Below are 18,610 nucleotides of genomic sequence, written 5' to 3'. Positions count from 1 at the left end.
GTCAAACTACTTTACGCCCTTACGGGGGTTTTAACTCCTCTCTCACTAATCCCGTCACATCTAAGGAAAAAGGTGTTTCCAGGAATCGAACACCAATATCAGAGGAGAGGAACGGCCCACCGCAAAAACAATCTTCTCACTCAAAAGGAATGTAAGATGTACCCTTACGTTCGGGCACCTCTAAACGATGACATCGGCACAATAAGTGCGCCTACGCGCCCAACCATGCACATAACCCGCGGCATATTATAAAATACACCACAGATGCACTGCTCACGCTACACATAATCAGCTTTACACTCCACAACAAACATGACATATCAGCAATACTTCAGAGGAGCCACGCGCAAAGGTTGAACGACGGCAAAATGCAGACTACCAATTGCAGCGTCGCAAGTGGCTTGCGCCTGTTCGGGCTTCACTTTTCGAATTTCGTTCTAACGACCCCCCTGTTCCAGTGCACTCTATCCTAAGGGTTCGGTTATAATCCATTTATTCCGACATGCACAGGATTGATAGTTATGTTTCTTCACGTCATGCCGGCGACGCTACGCCAGGTGTTAGCTGAGCTCCCCTACTGTCGAACTGGTTCCAACGCGAAAATGTTATGATTGCTTGAGGAGCGCAGGCGCAGCAACGTGCCATGCCGCCAGTTCTGAATCAACAATATAGCCCACGATATGTACTTCTACATGCGATTCCGGAGAGGCGACGTGTGCCCGGCGCGAAATTCATAAGAGCCATTCAGAGATAACGACATCCAATCGCGCCAGGAGCGTCCACCACGTCGACGGTCAGGCGCACCTGGATTACAGAGGGCTACGTTTTACAGACGTGACGTGCACGCACGTGTGAATTTGTTACACTGGAAGTATATCAGTAGGTAGATGCAATAAAGCATAATTCAGCTGAACCAGGTTACTAGCTGGGAACAACTTTCAATGCCTCGCAGAATATATAAAAACAACAAGCATCATCTCCAAATGATTAGCACAACTGAGCATCATCTGACTGAAATTAGAAAATTCAACTACAATACCAAAAAACTTAGCAACACTAACTTTGTGGACACCCTAACCGCCTAGATACCAATCAGCTCCACTGCATTTTTCCGCTGCCATATTGTGCGGGCAGCGCATGCCTTTTTATTCGAATTAATCATCCCCACGTCTTCCTTCTGGTGCTTGTTTGATCAAGTAAATTTCCTAATTTTCAAAATAATCGGGGACATTGATCTCCGTGTGGAACATTGCATTTCTATCAGAGTGACCTCGACGATAAATCAGAAACAAACACCTTTGGGATATGTCAGTGGCTTTCATTACGCTGTTTTATAAGTATGTTCGTGAATGAACATCTGTAATTCAGCGACAGTGGCACCCACTGGATTTTCAGCACTGAGGCACGTACGTTCGAGGTTGTGTTTTGGAACAATTGTTTTTGCTCACGCACACCGATCTGTGCACACCGTGTATTTATACATTACTAAAACACATGTCACGGAGTTCTTTATTTATGAAATTGGCCGCATTCTCCAAGTTTAAGTCCTCTTCAGACCTAATGATTATATGTGGGATTTAACATCCCAAAACCACCATATGATTATGAGAGACGCCGTAGCGGAGGGCTCCGGAAATTCTTTCCACCAGGGATTCTTTAACGTGCCGGCAAATCTGAACACATGGGCCTACAGCATTTTCGCCTCCATCGAAAATGCAGCCGCTGCAGGCGGGATTCGTTCCTGTGACCTGCAGGTCAGTAGCCAAGTACCTCAGCCACTAGACCACCGCGGCGGGGCCCTCTTCAGATCTACCTGAATGTTGTGCCACTAAGGGCATCATCACGTCGTGGTCGATACATTGTAGCCTTTGTCACTTTTCAAGAGGAATATTAGAGGTAATAATAGTGGTTTTTATTAAAACACAATTACTGTTTGATGTGATGCGTTTCTGATGAAGACCTAATAACATTTCTTTGTTCAGCTTTTGACAGCTGTCCTGGTGCTTATATGGCCGACATTGCACCGTGACCATAGACCATCACGCTGTTTGCTGGTTTGGAACACTCAAAGATTAAACAGGACGCCAAGCTCTTTGGGCTCTCCGTCTCCAGGAATTCACGTATGCTGCGTTGTACCAGTGCAGCTGTTTTCTCAAAGTACCGATTGCCCATCTTCGTACCCCGTGAACGCTCCAGATGTCGCAACGGACGACACGCCTGTGTAGTCACACCCTCACGCTCCACTTTCAGCAACGATGCTGATGAGAAACGGCGTGACGCCTCTCTTCGCGATCTAGTTAACCACCTGAAGGGCCACCTGAGGAACAGCTCGCACCAAGTTTTCGTCATATAGACGGCATTTTATACCGCCGGAAAATACTTCCCGTGAGACAGGAGCTACTTTTTGTAGTACTCGTTCTTTTGTGGCTGCCTTTGCTACAGCAACTGCTTGATGTACCGACGACCGGCGACCCTGGCGCTGCCAGGCCATACGACTGCGTTAGTTGGCGCTTTTTATGGTCCAGACGCTATCTTTCGATACATCTTCCCGTTTATTATTGGCAAACATGTCAATGCCGTGGAAAACCAACTTCACACCCTGCCGCACTCCTTCAACCTATTGACAAACCCGCCAAGCCTTTATTTGGTATCGGCCTCAACCTTGTCAGTCTCTCCCATCTTTCTAACAAAGAAAACAGGTGAATCGCTGTTACAACAGATTATTTACCCGATTTGCTATCATGGAACCTCTACCGAGCAGTTTATTTATTTATTTATTTATTTATTTATTTATTTATTTCATAATACCCCTGAAGGCCCCCGAAGAGGTATTACATAGGGGAACGGACACATGAAACATATCTTTGTACGCCTCCACAATGTAAAAACAAGATTATACAAAATAATGAAAGCGAGCTAAATACAAAAAACAACAACAACAACAAAAACCAGATACTTTGAAAAAAGCAAGAAAAATTCTGTAGAAAAAAGAAAAGTATCTGTAGTTGCGCTACAGATATAACTAAATTCTTCATGCAAGAGGTCATTGTGCCCCACGCCGTGCTTCGACAATTTGTCTGAGGCAGAGGGGGGTAGTTCTTATCTAATATCATCGATAAGAACAAAAAGACAAGCTCACCATGGCTCACTATTTCCAGACAAACAGCCTCACGGAGCGTTTGAACCGCATGATAACTGACATGCTCTACATGCTTGTTTTGACTAATATTTGCAACTTGGACACTGCGTTACCTTTTATCACTTCTGCACCCAACACCTTGCGCCACGACACTGCTGGATATTCTCATTTTTTTATCTTCTCAGTAGAGGATAACCGACCTTGCTATTTTGCAAGCTCGTGTCGAGCCATGCGAGCAATTCGAGAGCGTATGACTATTATGCTACCGCCACGGCTGAATAGGCATGTCAGATGGGCAATCGCCGCCTTGCCGACTCACGATTTTGCCCGTAATAGACGACTGGCATCACTGGAACTTTAACTTTTATTCGGGTTACTTTGTCCTCCTGTAGTCTCCTTCTCGACATGTCGGCCAGTTCGAAAAGTTTTTCTCTAAGTACTCTTGCCCCTTCCCTGTGCTACGCCATGTGACCGACTTTATGTGTGAAAAAGCGCCTCATGGCCCTGCTGCGTCTTCTGCATCTTCAAACTTCACTGTCGCTTACGGGAAGCCACGTATTTCATCGCACACCAAACACTGGGTCAGCGCATTGGCAGCCGCGAGTGGAGGGTGGGGGCGCGAGGGCTGGTAAACAACCCCCATATTCACTTTTAACCAATTTGTCACTGCGAAAATGTTACAAATATACTCGTATCAATATAATAAATGCTTCCTTCTCAAATGTTGTTATTGTCTGAAAAGTGTTTATTTTTCCGAGCAAATGCTCATTGGGCGCACTGGTGTCACTCTAGAAAAATGCGCCGCAGATGGGTGTGATTGCGTCTGGTATATGCCCGAAGTTATGTACATATCATTTATCTATGGCGCAATTTTATTCCACGCGAATAATACTATCAACGTAATGCGTGTTCAATAGTGTTCTTTAGCGCAAGTGTATTCAATAACCCTTGGCATCAACTGTTTGAACTCAATGATATCAGTAACTACACTACCCAATCCAAATTATTGTGCTAAGGACAATGTTGGGGGCTCCAACACCCTGTCCCCATGGCTATCTGATCCGATTTTTTCGTTGTTCCTATCTGTATGCTCTAAAAACGCTATGATGACCTACCATAATTACAAGAGACAGAGCTCCAGGGCTTGTCGCAGTTTCAATCAAGAAAGATTGTACGGGATATTAGAGCCCATGTTTCTGGTCTAAGTGTGATTGCAAGCTACCTTTTTCTTGCTGAGTCACTGAGAGCCCGTAATATAGTTTCGGCCCCTACAGGCATGGAGTCACTTGGCATAGCGTCATAACGATTAATCGCTTCTCTTGTATTAGTGAGTTCAGAGAAATACGGTGTAGTACTACTCGATTGGTGACCTAACAAAGCTAATATATTTTTGAGTTCTGTTCCCGAAGAAACAGTTGGTATTACATCTAGGTCTGTTGTACCACTGATAGATGCAGAGATGCCCCTGGGGGATCCTGTCGGGGTACCTGCTATGCTTTCTGTTAGAAGAGGGCTTGCGGTACCAGAGGTGGGTATAGTTGTTGGATTGCTTACTGCTGCAACTTCCCCTGTGCTTACCCTTACTCCAGTAAGGCTTCCTGATGTAGGTATTGCACCACTGGGCCCAGGAGCACTTGTCGTAATTGTCGAGCTGGAGTTTTCACTTCTCACAGCGCCTGGAGACAGCTCTTCCCGATTAGTGCTACTGCTTACAGGCACGACTCCTCTGGGTGCCATACTTCCTACGTGAATTCCTGATGCCGCGGATACCCTTGAAACTGAGGCAGCTCCTTCATTCATGGGCGGCAATATGTTTCCCGTAGGCGTTACTGGGAGGCCTTCTGACATCGCTCCTCTGCCACGAGAAAGATCCACAGTAGCAGAGGGGTTTGTGCCCATGAGGAGAAAAGTTCCTCTTAGATGCGTATTTGTACTTGAAGAAGTTTCACCTGCTGTGGACGTGGTAACTCTTGTTGGCGTATTTCTTGACAAATTTGTTGTGGCCACTGGGCTGTACAGATTTCTTGAGCCAGATTCGGGGACAATAGTGCCAAATTCTGCAGCGGTATTGCGGCTTGTACTTGAATCTGATGGTACACTAAGGCTAAGCCTGTTACGCTGTGCAGAAATGGGAGGCACCATAGTTGGTGAGCCAGTCAGTGTGATAGAGGTGGGACTTTCTCCTCTAACCACAGAAACAGTCACTGTAGGCATATTTACCGCAATGCCTGTTGATGTGGTCAGAGGTCGCAACGCATCATGTGTTGCCCCTGTTGCCACGGGCCTTCGTTGCGTCACACTACCACCTGGTAGTGCATTTGCTCTTACTGTACCATCAAAAGTAGAACGGGTTTCTCCAGAATTGATATTTCGTACTGAGTAGTGAGTGCTGCTGCCCAAATTAGGTCGACTTGGTGCCCCAGCAGCGTGAAGTATTGAACCTGAGGCAGCGGTACCAGCATTACCGGAAAAGATTCCACTACTATTGGAGTTTGCTTCTACATTAGCAGATGAAATGGTGGTACTTTCGGATGTATGCCCGCCAATAATCGGTCTAGGTACAACCATGCTGCGGCCTATATGTGCTAGACTGTCGCTCAGTGCACTATCTGAAGGTAATCCAACAGCAGCCGCGTGGAGCCGCGAGAACTCACTTCCACCAGTATTAACAGCAGTCCTTGGGCTACTCGCATGAATACTTTCTCGATTGCTTGTTGAGTGCGTAACTCCAATACTTCCTCCAACGTGGTCTGTCCCACCTGTGCTTCCTTCTCCTATTACAGAACCTGCACTTTCGGCCACGGGGACTATGATGTTACCTGCAGTATTAAGTGGACGAGGGACCTCGACACCTGTTCCGCCGACATTCGAGACATGTGTGTCGATTGGTTCACTCGAAGAACCTGGCTTTCGTATGACACCCTGTAGTTGGTTTACGAGTCTGGGGGATCCCGGACTTCTGCCTGTGGTAGAAATACTTGTAGTGCCAGATATGTGTGCTCTTACCTCTTCAGGCTGAAAGGTAAGACCTGTCATACTTCTGAAGCTCGGTGGCACTGTGCCAGTTGAGGTTGCCCGCAAGGTAGCCTCAGCAACTCTTGAGGGACCTGCTGTGCCTGGAACCATGCCATTCCTTAAGTTACTGCGAAAGATATTTCTTCCAGCAAGTTCGACAAAACTGCTGGCGGTACTGGCTAAGTCTTGGTGGATAGTGTTAGATGAAGTAGAAGCTGCCTCGGCAACTTCCGAGAAACCACCTGGGGCTGCCGACCCCGTGTTTCCTGGAATGATAAGATGGGTGTTTTCCCTTGCAGATTCGGTGTCAGTGGTGGGAATGGGAGGTATTCCTGTGGTGCCTGAGTTCAGCAGACCACCTGAGGGCACCCCGATGGTAGCTTTTCCAACTCCAGAGGAAGCAAGTGTCACTGTTGGCCTTGAATTCGGTAATCTACCAGCAATAACAGATGCCGTGACGCTCTCGACTACTCTTTCTGGGCTGCTGCGGGGTGCACTATTTGAGTGCGCCCCAGCTGTAGCCTCTTCAAACCCCGAGGAGCCACTTGCAACTGCAACCTCTGTGTTCCTTGATGTACCAATAAGGACATGTCTACCTGTACTTATTGGGTTCTCGAGTCGGGTATCGAGACCTGCGCTGCCTATTCGGCCTCCGCCTGATAACAGTGATTCGCTACCTCCACTCGAGGTAACCGCGCCATGACCTGAATTTTCACTTGAAGTGCCCAGTAGGTGTGTCGACGTAACATTAGTGGGGACCCTGGAAATAGTGAAACCATGGCCTGCGTGTTCTGGTTGTCCTGGAACACTTTCTGTGTCACTGATGAATGCCCCTGATGTTGCTGATCCCTCTATGGTGCCAGTGTGCTCAGTTGCGTTAGGACTAAACAGATGTGTAGTGCGATTATTCCAAGGACACAATGCCTGGAGCACGCAAGTCTTTTCCCCATTTTGCTCGTACTCAAGGTAGCCCTTTTTGCAAATACAGGCTCCTCTGTCGCAAATAACGTGGCACTTCGTGGGTGGCGTTTGACCGCACTTAGGCAGGCAAGTGGAAACACAGGCTTGGTAACTTGAATGAGGTGGACATCTCGGCAGACACTTGTGGGCTTTGACACACTTCCGGGGGTACTTTGGGTGCCTGCGTTGAAATAATGTCGATGTAATTCAAGTATGAGAGCTACCCATTCAACCCAGTCTATATAATCACACTATAGTTCAAAATTGATCTAACGGAGTGCTATGCCATCACAATTATTTCATTATTCTGAAAGTTTAGAGAATTGAAAGAGTGATCTACAGCTTTTCGAAATACAAAATCGCAACGTAGTGATAACAAAAAGCTACCGCGCTCCTGTTTTTGTCACAGTTTCTATGCTACGTCGTAGAAAAGCCCGTGAGGGCGGCCCTGACATGCAGCCCACATGTCACCCGTATAAAGGATTGAGGCATCATGACTGGACGATGAAAGTATGAAAGACGGCCACGTGAAGCAATTACGGGTGAACGATGTGATTAGATGTGCTGAAAGAATTAACAAATTCAGTGATCAGGCCAAAAGGGAAAGTTACAGGGAGACAATTAGTTTTATTCAATCACTAAATCAATCGCCACCACCTGTAGCTACGTTCGGTATGACCAGCCGTACCGAGTGCCATGTCCACGACTCCATGCATGGGCGCAGCGTGCCGCCTAGTCAACGTGAATCTATGAGCGTGATGAGGGTGGGTAGAGGTTTTATTGATATATTGTAAAATAAATGCATAAAACAGTCATCTAGGCAAAACTGGAAGTTACCATAGCCACCAATTTATACAAAGTTATTTCTGGAAAAACAAAGATAAATCACGTGAAATGTCTTAGCTCACTCATTTTTCTAAGGTGATTATAACGCTGACATATTGCGGCATTGTTGGGGAATCGAAATTTATTCATTGAGCCGAAAACGTTTGATCAAGTTTTGTCTGCGGTTTATTTGGAAGTTACAACTTAAAAAAAAAGATGCTTTTGTTTATTGCAGAAAAGGTTAGTCACGTCTAAAAATGCGTAAATTACTGACCACATGTGAACGCAGCTCGCTGAATTCGGTGATAGGGATGTTTGCGGTTTATGATATCATTTTAAGGCTGTGGCATATTGCCCTGACAGGGTTTTATCAAAAACAAAAGCGAATGCAGAAATAAAAAAAATGTCTGATATTACTGTGAACGGTCTTTGTCCACGACAAGTTATTTCATTTTATAAACTTCTCTTTTTTTTCCACAAGTCAACTAGCTTTGCTTTTAATACCATCCGCTTTACCTTCTTAAGCACTGTTGTCTGTCAAATCTCAATATTGTAGTGCCCAGCAGAAAAATCAGCCCTGCAAATTCGCACTTCTTTTTGAACAGTAACGGTGTGTTGATTTAAAACCCAGTAAAAAATGAGGCGTTTTTTTTTTCTAAAAGAGCCAAATGCACATAAAATGAAACTGAGAAAAACACACGTTATTTCTACTGACAATATGATTGGGCCTGCTCAAACAACTCTTTGCCAGTATGTTCTTCTCCTAAAAATACCACAAATCTATAATATCGCTAAACAATACTAAGCCGATTATTGACAGTATTGTGAAGTGAAGCTTGCATTTGGATTCTATAGATTGAAACATTTCATTTGGATATAAATTAGTTAATTGAATAAGTGTAAAACAATTAAAATTTACGGTATAGCAATATTTGTGATATAATTAACATAATACTTGTGCTTCCATCCGGGCTGAGCTTCGATACATGGGCGTAATGGTGATTACTATAGACTCGAAGAACGAGTAGAAGGGGCACTATTTTAGACTGTCTTCAGTGTTTTCTTGTTCCTGGTATCAATGAAATGCCTTGAAAAATGTTCCAGTTAGTTTTATGTCATGCCTTTGCTGACCACTTCTTCTTGTTTAGGGAATAGGCAGACACCCAATATCTTTATTTCATACCCATTTTATTTCAAATATACCATGTTAGAGTTAACGGAGGACAAGATACTGTTGAGCTAAAGTTGAGAACAATCACTAAGATGCAAGAAGTGAACAAGTGAGCCTCTTACTCTTCACAATCGAGTTTTGTCGCTAAACATAATGTCCTTCGATAAGTGATGATTCGCGCTAAAAAACCTAATTCTGGAACGTATACACGATAACAAAGCAACTGAGACACAAATGAAACATTTTGGGTGGAACCGCGTTGGTTATTTTGATCATATTTGTTAAGGCAGAGCTGGTTTAATGAATGTGGCTCACTTTGATTGAAACATTTGGAGTACTTGGCTCATTTGCCATTAGAAACTGCCTTTTCAAGCTCATATTGCATTAAATAATTGCCTAATTTTGATCACAACTGTTGTGTAAATTTAAGGTACTTTGGCATGGTTTACGTTCCACTAAAATTTAGCCTGGTCTCGGTTTTCGCATTTGGCTATTCTTGAAAAACAATGTCTCAAATATTTAAAAAATAACGCACTGTTGTTTAGGCGTTCTCACAATGCCCTATCGACCCATACTTTTCACGTGCGACAAAGCAATGCAGCAACCAGACGCGACTTGCTTTCAGAAACACTTGCGAAAGGCACGCCAACGAATTTCGCTATGCATTTCTTTCTTTTCTTAACTTTTATAGAATGAGCCAGGGTTTCCACTTTGATGCTTTCCTATACTCCAACTTACACTACTCCTTCTTAAGACGCAGTAAATGCTTTTTTTATTTAAAAAGGTACCCAAACATGTGATAGGTGTGACGTTTCCAGTTTCACGCATACAATCAGCGTTGAGGAAATAGCGTGAACTGCGCCATTTTGCGCACTATTGACCTTTTACATAAAAAAAACATATTATGAACATTTATCATGGTGTCAAGAAGAAATACACTGCTATATCAAAACAGTAGTTAAAATCTTCCCACCTTTTCCTTTAATACAGCACACAGGCGTATACCTAGACATGTATACGTTGAACACGAATGAAAATAAAAGAAGGAAGGTTCTGAGGTGTACGCGTGTCAATGTTGGTCTATCCCTGTGAATTGAATCATTCATGGTGATGAATGATGACACTTTAAGACCTCACAAAAGTGCGCGGCTAAAGTACTCCCGCCAAGCCTTCAGATGTTCATTACAACATTGAGTGGCGTGAATAGTGACGAAAGGTGCAAGCAGAAAAAAAATTAGTATCGGTTGCGTCTCTCATAATCAAATCGTGAATTTGGAACGTCAAACCTCACAAATCAATCAACCACGTTAGTATCGGTTCACTGAGGGCAGGTACTCACTCTCGTTTTTTTTATTCTCACACAAGTACACTGTTAATTCACATGCTCATCGTTTTGTCTATTTATCGACATTATACTTTCTTTCTGCCCTTGAAGTTATGATCTAATGGTCCTAAAGTGGCCACACGAAAGCGCAAGCATGGTAGAGAAATGGGGCGATGTTCATACATCCTTTAACGAAGATCGCTTTCTATAAGGATAAATTGGAATTTTACACTCACACAACCCAACCCGGAGGACAGACGCATCCGTCTGTACAGGGTACGTTGCAGGACGTCCTAAATGTCTCGTGGCAGGTTGCTGGACATCCCGGTGCGCATGTACGATAATCCCGCTGCCATTTGAACTTGCAAGGTATACACTTTAGCCGGGGGATGCACTCGCCCCACGAATTGCGTAAGTAGCGCCGCTTGCAGACGCAGCTGCGAAGTTTCCACAGCTCCCAAGGGGGTGTGAACAAGGGTCGGCAAAAGCGGTCGCGCCGAGGGCTCCCGTGAACGGGCCTTTCTAGGGGCCCACACTGTGTAGGTCCACAAACTTGTGCATCTGCGTTGTGAATTATTTTTATTTATTTAACAATATTGTAGGCCTTCTTCAGACCCATACAGGAAGCGGGCATACATCATCACAGGTAACCAAGTAGATACAAAGTCCAGAAAATACAATATTTTGAGGGACGATACGCACAACAGCGAAGCACTTACAATAGAGGGTACAACAATACTACGTTGGTGCTCTTCCCGTACACGAGACGAGAAAAAAACAGTAATAATAAAAAACCACTTACTACGCATGAAAAACAATATATATGTACAAAGATTACAAAGCACTACTGCAAAACACGTTTTTCGTTATCGCAAAAATAAGAACCGCAAAATGTAACTATACTGGCTCAGTTAACTGCTCCACAAAAGAACTAAGTTCATCAATATTTGTAATATTAACAGCTTCACCTGGTAGGGTGTTCCAAGCGGTGACAGCGCGAGGGGAAAAGGAAACTTTAAACACATTGCTGTGGGCACAGAAGGTACGTATACATTTATCATGGTGAGACTCAATAATAATCGAAATATACAATAAAGTGGCAAATATCTACACAACGATCTGTCGCAGTGCCCAACACGCCTTTAGCCTAGTGGCTAAGCACTCGGCTGCTGAGCCGTAGGTCACGGGATGGAATCCCCGCAGCGATCGCCGCATTTTCGATGATGGAGCAAATGATTGAGGTTTGTGTGCTTACATTTAGGTGCACAATAAAGAACCCCAGGTGAGTGAGTGAGTGAGTGAAACAACCTTATTTGGCGCACAATGAACGCCAGTTCACTCAGTGTAACCTGGCTAGGCCCACTCGGAGACGGTCAGCTTAAACCTAACCACCCTCCCACTGGACGGCCATGAGTTGAGTGGTGAGGACCTGGGCCTTAATCATCCTGTGGATTTGTTATTCTTGGAAAGGGGTTGTCCAAATTTCCGGAGCCCTCCACTACGGCATTTCTCCTAATGATGTGGTGGTTTTGGGATGTTTGATCCCAACAATTATTAAATGCGAAGCATTTCTTAGTGAGCTTCGGCGACTTTTAGCGTATCTGTCTGTCTGTCTGTCTGTCTGTCTGTCTGTCTGTCTGTCTATCTATCTATCTATCTATCTATCTATCTATCTATCTATCTATCTATCTATCTATCTATCTATCTATCTATCTATCTATCTATCTATCTATCTATCTATCTATCTATCTATCTATCTATCTATCTATCTATCTATCTATCTGTCTGTCTGTCTGTCTGTCTGTCTGTCTGTCTGTCTGTCTGTCTGTCTGTCTATCTATCTATCTATCTATCTATCTATCTATCTATCTATCTATCTATCTATCTATCTGTCTGTCTGTCTGTCTGTCTGTCTGTCTGTCTGTCTGTCTGTCTGTCTATCTATCTATCTATCTATCTATCTATCTATCTATCTATCTATCTATCTATCTATCTATCTATCTATCTATCTATCTATCTAGCTATCTAGCTATCTATCTATCTGTCTGTCTGTCTGTCTGTCTGTCTGTCTGTCTGTCTGTCTGTCTGTCTGTCTATCTGTCTATCTATCTATCTATCTATCTATCTATCTATCTATCTATCTATCTATCTATCTATCTATCTATCTATCTATCTATCTATCTATCTATCTATCTATCTATCTATCTATCTATCTATCTGTCTGTCTGTCTGTCTGTCTGTCTGTCTGTCTGTCTGTCTGTCTGTCTGTCTGTCTATCTATCTATCTATCTATCTATCTATCTATCTATCTATCTATCTATCTATCTATCTATCTATCTATCTATCTATCTATCTATCTATCTATCTATCTATCTATCTATTTATCTATTTATCTATCTATCTATCTATCTATCTATCTATCTATCTATCCATCTATCTATCTATCTATCTATCTATCTGTCTGTCTGTCTGTCTGTCTGTCTGTCTGTCTGTCTGTCTGTCTGTCTGTCTATCTATCTATCTATCTATCTATCTATCTATCTATCTATCTATCTATCTATCTATCTATCTATCTATCTATCTATCTATCTATCTATGTATCTATCTTTCTATCTATGTATCTATCTTTCTATCTATCTTTCTATCTATCTATCTATGTATCTATCTTTCTATCTATCTATCTATGTATCTATCTTTCTATCTATTTATCTATCTATTTATTCGTCTGTCTGTCTGTCTGTCTGTCCGCCTGCGACTGTTAGCTCTCCCCTCTCTCTCATCTTTATGCCCCCTTCCCATTCCCCCAGCATAGGGTAGCATACCGGGCATGTGTCTGGTTAACCTCCCTGCCTTCCCTCTTGTTGTTTATCTCCCCTACCTACCTAGGCGTTTCGTTATTGGTATCAATACCAAATTTGGTATAGCATAACATGATGGTATGACGAGCATAATTGATTAGTCATAACATGACTATCATGACTTGTCTTGTATGTGATGAATCTCATGATTTACATTCGATGGTCTTGGTGTTCTTGCGGTGGTTCCGTTCACATGTTATGTTGCAAAATTGGCATGATATGACATTACTGCATGGCAAACACAAGTGACAAACCCAAACGGAGAAATCATGACATGCATGTCATGTAAGTCATGAGTAATGACTACGTGCGGCGCTCATGGTACGCTCGCAGTCGTTTCGTTAGCTAGAATGATGATGAGTGGGCGAAGCTCCGGAGGCAAACCTGGTAAACCATGAATCCTCCGTACATTTTGCCCACTCGATTTTATTACAACGCTCCCCCTATCGAACGTCGCCGCACTAACTCGAACAATTGCCTTCCACCAATGACACGCGCCATATGGGACATCATTCCTTTTTTATGACATCTCACATCTTTCGTCATCAACTACAAGTACCACAGTGTAGTTTATAACATCTTGCATCTTTTCATTGGATGGATGGATGAATGGATGGATGGATAAATATGGCTGTACCCTTCAGATCAGGTGGTGGCTAGCGCCACGAAGCCGTATTACTTAATGAACCCAAAACTATTTTTTTCCTTAAAAAGTGAGTTTGAGGATTCGTACTTTGCAGTGAAGAGTTTAATTTTCACTCGTGCCTTGACTTTAGCCACCAATCAGATAACCTCCTTCTAGTTGAGTTTACTTGCTTAAAGTCTATTTTGCCCTCCCGGTCCCTAAACCCCAGTGCTTCGAAAAACTCTGCGCCATCATCCTAAACTACAGGGTGAAGCCCTTTGCAGAACATTGTCAAGTGTCCGGCAGTTTCTTCTTCCTCGCCACACGCACTGCATACTGTGTCTACCCCTTCGTATTTGGCCCGTTATGTCTTTGTTCGCAGTACTCCCGTCCTTGCCTCAAACAGTAGAGAACTACCCCGGGTATTATCATAGATCCTTTCCTTGGCAATTTCCTGCATAAAACTTCGATAGATCTCTAGTGCGGACTTCTTAATCATGCCCATTTTCCACATGTCAGTCTCCGTTTCCTTCACTCTCTTCTTAACCGATAGTTCTTTTTGGTTTGGCCACCTGCTGTTTTCTAAGTATTTACCAGTCAACTTCCTGGTTCGCTTCCTCCATTTTGCATCGACATTCTTCATGTACAAGTAGCTGAAAACCTTCCTAGCCCAACGCTCTTCCTTCATTTCTCTCCATCGCTTCTCAATTTTTATCTTGCTGCTAGCTTCCCTGCCCTCAAATGATGTCCATCCGATATCACCTTGTACTCCCTGATTTGGTGTATTTCCGTGAGCTCCTAAAGCAAACCTACCTATTGCACGTTGCTTAATTTCTAATCTTGCTTGAACTTCTGATCTCATGCACAAGACCGCATTGCTGAACGTCAGCCCAGGAACCATTACCCCTTTCTATATTCCTCTCACAACATCATACCTATTGTAATTCCACAGTGCCCTATTTTTCATCACTGCTGCATTCCTGTTACCTTTAGTCGTCACGTATATTTCGTGTTCCCTCAGGTACTCAGCCCCATTGCTTATCCATACGCCCAGATATTTGTATTTATCTGTTATCTCTAGCGTGACCTCCTGTATCTTAAGCTCACTACCTTCGTTGTCATTGAAAATCATGACGGCTGATTTTTCCTTACTGAATCTAAAATCTAACCTATCTCCCTCATTACCGCAGATGTCCATCAATCTCTGCAAATCTTCCTTGTTGTTGGCCATTAGCACTATATCATCTGCGTACATTAATGCTGGTAGTGCCTGATCAATAAGTTTTCCTTGTTTGACTAAAGAGAGGTTGAAGCCCAGCCCACTTCCGGCTAATTTTTCCTCTAATCCTTGTAGATACATCATGAATAATATGGGTGACAGGGGGCACCCCTGTATAAGCTCCCGTTTTACCTTTGCAGGCTTGGATACCTGTTTTCCCTACTTTATAACTATCTTGTTACCTTTATAGATACCCTTTAAAAGATTAGTGACTACATGTTCCACGCCTAGTGTGTCCAGTATTCTCCACAATTCCTCTTGAACCACGCTATCGTACGCTCCCTTGATATCCAAGAATGCTAGCCACAGGGGCCTGTGTTCCTTTTCTGCTATTTCGATGCACTGCGTCAGTGAGAACAGATTGTCTTCTAACCTCCTGTGTTTCCGAAACCCATTCTGCAGTTCCCCCAGCACCCCCTCATCTTCTATCCATGCCTGCAGTCTTTCCTTCATAATCTGCATTGCCAGCCTGTGGACCACTGATGTCATTGTTATAGGGCGGTAGTTGTTTATGTCAGCTTTGTCCTCCTTTCCTTTATAGATCATGCTCATGCTGCTAAGTTTCCATCCGTCGGGAACTTCACCATCGATTATTATTTTGCTCACTGCCTCTCTCAAAGCCTGCTTAGACTTCGGACCTAATGTCTTTATCAGCCTAATTGGAATGTCATCTGGGCCTGTTGATGTACTACTAGGAACCCTTTTTTATCAGCTATAAGTACTTAGGTCATAAGTCATAAGTACTATAAGTCATTATCAGCTATAAGTACTGCCATCTAGTGACACTGCAAGAACTAAATGAGAGGTGGCTACGTACAGGGGACGCACAGCCCACGCCTTAAGGAACTTCGCCTCTAACAGAACAACCACCACTTATTTGGTTCTCGTGGGCAATGTACCATGATACTTTGAGCTGTTTCTCTTTGTAAAAACGCCCAGCCATATAAAGCAACAAAATGTTGAATCAGACTAGTTGGGGAAAATTTCGTGGATATTATTTCAGTTTTTCTGGGAGCTATTTGAAAGAAGGTGAAATATTCACTGTTCCTTGAGCATGTTAAAACGATATGGAACTATGGATCACGTATGAGAAGACGGAGCCGACCTTAACAATAAACCAATATCTTGGCTGTTCTCTGCTAGATTCCTAATTGAGTGCGATGGTGTATTTCAGGAGGATGATTCAAATGCCACAGGCGCCTCTACAAACACTTTAATTTTCGCCTAGCATGTTTATAATCAACCTACGGGGGCACTTAAAAGGGATGTGCTTTGCCTGGCAAGAATACCAGCACTATTTTACTCAATATTTGTACATGCGTTCTCCACAGAGGAAATCTATAGGTTCGTGCAAATTACTGCTTTAACGTCGAGCATACATTGCATCGGGGCAGAAAAGAGAAACAGTGCTGCTGTTCTCTTCTTTTTTGATAGAGGGTGATGGAGGCAGCAACGAATAGAACAAAAACTGTAGAATTATCGCATGTAGCGCTATGTTTTACGTGACAGGGGTAAATGTATCGATATGAAACATGTGCGTTTTAACAAAAAAGCTTGAAGAGCGGAGGAAAAGGCAAAAAAAGAGTTCAGTGATAACGGTACTTTCAAATCAGAGGAAGAGTTGAAGCGCTATATAAGCGGTGCACAGTGATTGCTGGGGGCCATTTAGAAATATTTACCTAATAGTAGTAGAAGCTGGAACTCTCATTTTATTACAAAATGGTTACACCCTGCGTCCTAATGCTTGTCAGAACTAAGAAGCATTTGTTGTTCTGCAGTGACTAGACTTTCACATCAGCAACAGACATAATAAAGTTTTTAAAATGACCACATTAGCTCAATAACCATGACGCTGGTATCGCGAATATACACATTAACATTCAAAGGACCATTTTTATTCATTGTGAGCAAAAGAAGCTCAGCAGAGTAGCCCTTGTTTCACGATAAATGCTTTTGAAGCGCGTGTGAATGACACTTGCCCCTGAGTTCCGATACAACGTTAGGGGCGTGATGATGCGATGGTGCTTCTTGCGTGTTAACGCTATTGAGTATTCTATAGCCCTCAGCGGTGCGGCTCTTACGAGGAGCCGGTATACGAATACAGAAAAATGTGTACAAAAAATGAATGGTGTATTTGTAGCATTCAGTATTCTTCGAAAAACTCTGCTGAGTAATATTTTGTCAAATAACCAAGCAAACCCATGTGGCGCCGGTGATAGCTAAACTCCAGTTTCATGACAGAAAAATGACAGATGGCATGTCGGGTTGATTTATTCTGAATGAGACGCTGGTGACCGTGAATAAAAGGCTGGTCTGATATAGATGAATGTAGTCCTCGTGTTGTTGTGTGCTTGTAAAACAACAACGACGTCTTTCCTTCATTGCACGGCTAAAACAGAAGCTTGTAGTTTGTACACAAGCATTGTAGTAACCTACAGGCTAAGGCTACCATCATTACATGCTCTCATCACTTAACGAGGCGTCTCCAACAGATATGTCTCCATCAAATAAACTTGTATCAAAGTGCACGTATAATATTTCACATTGCATCTCTACCCTTCTGACATCTCCAGCTGTTTTTGTGTCTTTGGGCAGTAACACAATCAATAAAGCAGTTACTAGAGTTAGTTTATGCTGCAAGACACAATACAGGGTACAAAACAAGTTAGATGTATTACGCAGACAATGACAGAAGACTGATAGGGAAGCAGCATCAGATGCAGCATTGGAAACCGAAACGAGTGTTTGATGTGGCAGATCGTTGAATCGCAAATAGACCATGATGTTTTCATCTTCCAATGCCAGATTGACTGGCTAAACTTTTTAAAAGAGATAACAATCTACCTCTTCGTTATTTGGACCAGTACGAGCGCGTAATGCGGTGTATTTTCTAGGGAATTTGACTGATAATTCCATACGGGCAAATAAACATCAGCTTCACAGTATTCTTACAGACAGCCTCATTGTTTATTATCCCTTGCTCTGTGTCCTTCAGAAACAACACTTAATAAAATTGTACTTACTCCCACACCTGCGGCCTCCGTTTACGACCACGATGCAAATCATGACCACAGTCCCCACAATGTGCTGCATGCTCTTCTTTGCAGTGAACAAAATAGTGCGAAGCCAGCTATCGCCTCAATTTTCAGAAGACCTCACAGCCGTTAGCATCGCCTTTGCAGGTGCATTCGCAGGCTCTATCTATTGTTCCAATAGTGAGGTGTCGCTTGCATGCAACGCATTGAGTGCCTTGTCTGGGTAGCTTAGGAAATGTATTTACATCCGAATATTGCAGTGGATTTGCTGTAAGCATGGTTGCATAGCTGAAGTATAACCGAACAACTGACATCTGTTCTTAATAACTGGGCAGAGTAACACAGAGCTTATGTGAACATCTATTCAACGTAATGATTT

General features: G+C 43.2%; 1 protein-coding gene across 1 annotated transcript; it reads right to left on the bottom strand.

Moving 5' to 3' along the window:
- Positions 1-2,533: 2,533 nt before the first annotated feature.
- Positions 2,534-18,358, bottom strand: LOC119165254 (uncharacterized). The gene is made up of 3 exons (XM_075871272.1): positions 18,220-18,358; positions 10,671-10,995; positions 2,534-7,295 (listed from the first exon to the last, which is right to left on the bottom strand). Exons 1-3 carry the CDS (start codon positions 18,287-18,289, stop codon positions 4,358-4,360), a joined length of 3,333 nt encoding a protein of 1,110 aa, XP_075727387.1. The 5' UTR covers positions 18,290-18,358; the 3' UTR covers positions 2,534-4,357.
- Between the last annotated feature and the right edge of the window lie 252 nt (positions 18,359-18,610).

The sequence above is a fragment of the Rhipicephalus microplus genome, chromosome 8 (assembly GCF_043290135.1).
Source record: "Rhipicephalus microplus isolate Deutch F79 chromosome 8, USDA_Rmic, whole genome shotgun sequence".
In the NCBI taxonomy this organism is placed as follows: Eukaryota; Metazoa; Arthropoda; class Arachnida; order Ixodida; family Ixodidae; genus Rhipicephalus; species Rhipicephalus microplus.
This window is presented reverse-complemented; position numbering and strand designations above follow the sequence as displayed.